The sequence below is a fragment of the Empidonax traillii genome, unplaced genomic scaffold (assembly GCF_003031625.1).
Source record: "Empidonax traillii isolate 1590-97213 ecotype Southwest subspecies unplaced genomic scaffold, ASM303162v1 scaffold1777:size77351, whole genome shotgun sequence".
In the NCBI taxonomy this organism is placed as follows: domain Eukaryota; kingdom Metazoa; phylum Chordata; class Aves; order Passeriformes; family Tyrannidae; genus Empidonax; species Empidonax traillii.
In genome coordinates, this window is record NW_020956970.1 from 71,128 (window position 1) to 75,423 (window position 4,296).

General features: G+C 61.4%; 1 protein-coding gene across 1 annotated transcript in view; it reads right to left on the reverse strand.

The window, feature by feature from the left end:
- Positions 1–4,296, reverse strand: part of LOC114070992 (1-phosphatidylinositol 4,5-bisphosphate phosphodiesterase gamma-1-like) — a gene marked incomplete at its 5' end in the record, with an annotated part of 13,613 nt that overhangs the window by 7,394 nt on the left and 1,923 nt on the right. Inside the window, 9 exons of the mRNA XM_027908644.1 lie at positions 144–214; positions 841–937; positions 1,128–1,231; positions 2,463–2,540; positions 2,951–3,134; positions 3,321–3,440; positions 3,539–3,739; positions 3,914–4,101; positions 4,195–4,296. Coding sequence (XP_027764445.1) covers positions 144–214; positions 841–937; positions 1,128–1,231; positions 2,463–2,540; positions 2,951–3,134; positions 3,321–3,440; positions 3,539–3,739; positions 3,914–4,101; positions 4,195–4,296 — 1,145 coding nt within the window. The remainder of the gene's footprint in view (positions 1–143; positions 215–840; positions 938–1,127; positions 1,232–2,462; positions 2,541–2,950; positions 3,135–3,320; positions 3,441–3,538; positions 3,740–3,913; positions 4,102–4,194) is intronic.

Genomic DNA, 4,296 nt, shown 5'->3' on the forward strand with positions numbered 1-4,296 from the left:
TCCCCCAGATCAGTCCCAACTTCTGAATTCCCCCAGATCAGTCCCAACCTCCGAATTCCTCTCAAATCAGTCCCAACCTCAGAATTCCCCTCAAATCAGTCCCAGCTCCTCGGAATTCCCCCCCAAATCAGTGAGAGGGGAACTCACCGACGTGGCAGGACGGGACGTCGATGAATCCCTTCAGGAAGTTCCCCAGGGGGCTGTTTTCCGAGGACTGGAAGAGAGGAAGGAATAAGGGAGATGGGAGAGGCCTGCGGGGCCAGGCCTGGTGACAGCTCCACTTGGGAGCCACTCCCCCGGGTCTCCCAGTCAGCCAAAACTGAGGAAAAACGGGAAAAAAACACCCAGGAACATCACCCGGACACTGGATAAGGGTTTGGGCTGGCACCGGGCCAAGAGCATCCCCCTGACTCTGGATAAGGGTCTGGGCTGGAGCAGGACCAGGAGCATCTCCCAACCTTTGGATAAGGGTCTGGGTTGGAGCAGAGCTGGAAGTAACCCTCATCCTAGGATAAGGGTCTGGGCTGGAATAATCCTCATGCTAGGATAAGGAGCTGGGTTGGAGCAGCACCAGGAGCATCCCCTAATCTTAGGATAAGGGTCTGGGTTGGAGCAGGACCAGGAGCATCTCCCAGCCTCTGGATAAGGATCTGGGTTGGAGCAGGACCATGATAAGGATTTGGGCTGGCACAGGGCCAGGAACATCCCCCAGCCTTAGGATAAGGATCTGGGCTGGAGCAGCACTAGGAACATCCCCCAACCTTTGGATAAGGGTCTGGGCTGGAGCAGCACCGGGACCATCTCCGATGTCCCCACTGTGGGTGGGGGGGTGTCACTCACGGCCTCATCCTGCTCCAGCGCTTGGGTGCCCACAATCTCCTCCACGTAGTTGGCCGGGAACCAGAGCTGCTTCTTGCCCCCGTAGTCCCCCCGCCACCTGCAAGGGGGGGAGAGGATCAAGGCTGGATTTTGGGGGAGGGGTCGGGGGTGTCCGAGCTGCATGCGGGGCCGGGCGGAGCAGGGGTTGGGGGGCGGGGAAGGGGCGGGACAGAGAAGGAGGAGGAGGCCGTTAAAAACCCACGAGGGGACGATCCGTGGGATCCCCCCGCGTGTCCCCTCGTCCTCACCAGCCGCCGTCCTGCTTGTCCACGTTGTGGATGATGGCCTGCTTGCAGAACGACAGCTCGTCCTCCCGCTGCGCCTTGTAGTCGTACAGGGCCTTCACCGTGCACTGGGACACGGGGGGGAGGGACGTGTCACCCCCCCTGCCCGCCCCCACAGCTCCTCCAGGCACAGCCCCGGGGGCTCCCGAGGGTGCCACGCCCCGAATTCCAAACGGGTTGGGATGGCCCTTGTTCCAAGCACACACCCTGCCAGGGGTTGGGACACCTCCCGCTAGAGGAGGTTCTTCAGGGAGAAGGGTCTGGGTGGCTGTGGGGCCAGGAGCGTCCCACTGTCCTGCTCCAGCCCAGAGCCGTATCCAGAGGCAGTGGGATGCTCATGGATCGGGGATGGAGCAGAGCTGTGAGCATCCCACAGCCTCTGGATAAGGGTCTGGATTGGAACAGGGCCAGGAACATCCCCCAGCCCCTGGATAAGGGTCTGGGTTGGAGTAGAGTCAGGAGCATTTCCCAGACTCTGGATAAGGGTCCAGGCTGCAGCAGGGCCTGGAATATCCCCCAGTTTCTGGATAAGTTTCTGAGCTGGCACAGGACTGGCAGCATCCTACAGCTTTGGGATAAGGATCTGGGCTGGAACAGGACCATGAGCATCCCACAGCCTCTGGATAAGGGTCTGGGCTGGCACAGGGCTGGGAGCATCCTTCATCTTCCAGAAAATTGTCCAAGCTGGAGTGGGGCCAGGAGTATTCCCCACTCTCTGGATAAATATCTGGGCTGGAGCGGGACCCTGGCTTTGACCATCCAACCTGACTTTGGACACTTCCAGAGCTGGGACATCCACAGCCTCCCTGGACAATCTGTTCCAGTGGCTCAGCACCCTCACAGCGAAGAATTTCTTCCCAATATCCCAGCCAAGTTTCCCCACTTTCAATTTGTATCCATCATTCCTTGTCCTATCACAGTTCCTGACGGAGCCTCAAGTCCCAAAAACTTCCAGGACTCGAGACTGTGGTCAACCCCAAGGACAGGCCAGTCCCAAAAACCAAGGATGGAGATTGGATCAACTCTAAACCCAACCCAGTTGCAAAAACCTCCAAGGATGGAAAATGCATCTTCTGGGAACTTCCCCTAAACCTGTTTCTTTGGGGTTCCCCAGTGGAAAGGGATCCAGCTCCGGCATCACCCGAGGGTCACAAAAACGTGGCAAAACGTCCCCACATCTCAGGTCGGTGGTGGTGGGAGACGTGGTGGGTCTGGGGAGGGACCACCCACGAAGCCCAGCTCTGGAATCATCACGTCCCACCACCCTCCACCTCCCAGGTGCCCACCCTGGCCCCTTACCCTGGCCATGGGCATCTTGTTGGCCTCCACGTAGAAGTGGGGGGTCCGCACCTCATACAGGGCTCCATAGTCCAGCTCCTGCAGGGAGAAAGTCCCCAGGGGGGGTGTGGTTGGATACAAGGAGGTTGGGAGGGCACCTAAAATCCGTTTGCAACTCACGGAATGAACCGGGTTGGAAAAGACCCCTGAGATCGTCGAGTCCAACCCCACCTTGGCACCGAGTGCCACGTCCAGGCTCTGCTTCAACACCTCCAGGGATGGGGACTCCACTCCCTCCTTGGGCAGCCCACCCCGAGGTCTGATCCCCCTCCCTGGAGAGAACTTCTCCCCCATGTCCAACCTGAACCCAACGCGTTGGAAGGGATTTACGGTGGGTCAGCAGAACGAGCTCGGCCTGTTCTGCTTGGGCTTCACCCAGAATTCTGGAGGGTGGTGGAGCTGGGCACAGGGGCGCCGAACCTTCACCCCCCCTTGCTGGGAGCACTCACGGTGGTGCCCATCTTCTCCAGGGTCTCCTCGTTGATGGGGTAGCGCAGCTTCATCTTGCGGTACAGCGGGTGCTTCTCGTAGTAGCTGATGAGATCCACCAGGCTCTCGAACTCGGCCGAGCTGCCCAGCATGAAGAGCCTCCCCTCCTGCTGGATCCGGCAGTGCTTGATCTTCCCCTCCGCCCTGGGGCCGGGACAACACGTGGGGGGATGGAGTGAGGGCTGGATCCTGGATCCTGGATCCTCCACGGGGAGCTACCGAGGCGGTCACCCCGAGGATGTGTCACCTCCTGAGGTCCCCCAGGGACCCAAGCTAAGCAACCCACGTGGCTCGGCCAAGCCCGGGAGGCCTCATGGCGGCCGCGCTCACCGGAAGGAGATGGCGTAGGAGTTGGGCTCGCTGCGCTTGCGCACCAGGAAGGCTCCGTCGCGCGGCACCCGCATCAGCATGTGCTCGGCCTGCAGGCGCGTCAGGCTGGCGTGGTACCACCTGGGCGGGCACAGCACGGGCACGGGGCGGGGGGTGCTGCCACCGGCACCTCCACACCCCGGGGGGTTACTCAGAGGCTGGGGATGCTCCTCACTCACTCTTTGCTCTCGTGGGCGTTGGGCTGCGGGACGGGGTCGGTGAGGCGCATCTCGAACTCGTTGCAGCGCAGCGGCACCTCCCGGTAGTGGCAGATGAGGCTGTAGAGGCTGTCGAAGACCAGGTTGTCCGTCAGGTAGAACTTGGTGGCCCCGGCCTCCTGCCGCGAGTGGATCCGGCAGTGCTGCACCCGGCTGGACCTCCTGCGGCGGCGGCGGGAGAGAGGCGGGTCAAGTTGGGTCTGCATCCAGAAACAGGCGGCGTTTCCCGCCCCTTCCCCCGGAAAAACCATTCCAGCCGCCACGGACAGCGACTGGAAGGTCATCCGGGCGGGATGGCTCGGGAATGGCGGGATCCTGCCCTTCTGGAGCTCCTACCAGAAGGAGAGGGTGTAGTCGCCCACAAAGGTCTCGCTCTCGCGCACCAGGAAGGTGCCGTCCTTGCCGCCCGTCTCGGTGCAGTACTCGTGCAGCAGCTTCTCGGCGATCTGCCGCCCGTCCCGGCCCCCTCCCAGCTTGCCGTGGAACCACTTCTCCGTGAAGTGCAGCTCGTTGTTGTTGAACTCCTGCGAGGTCAAACCCCCCACCACCAGAAACGGGTTTTGCCACCCTCTCTCCACCCATTCCTCCCCGGAGTTCTCCCCTCGCCCCTCACGCACCTCCTTCTGCTCCACCTCCTCCTCGTCCTCGTTGAACTGGTAGCGGGAGGTCTCCTCCGAGTAGTAGATCTTGTTGCTCGTCAGGACGAAGTAATGAGGGCT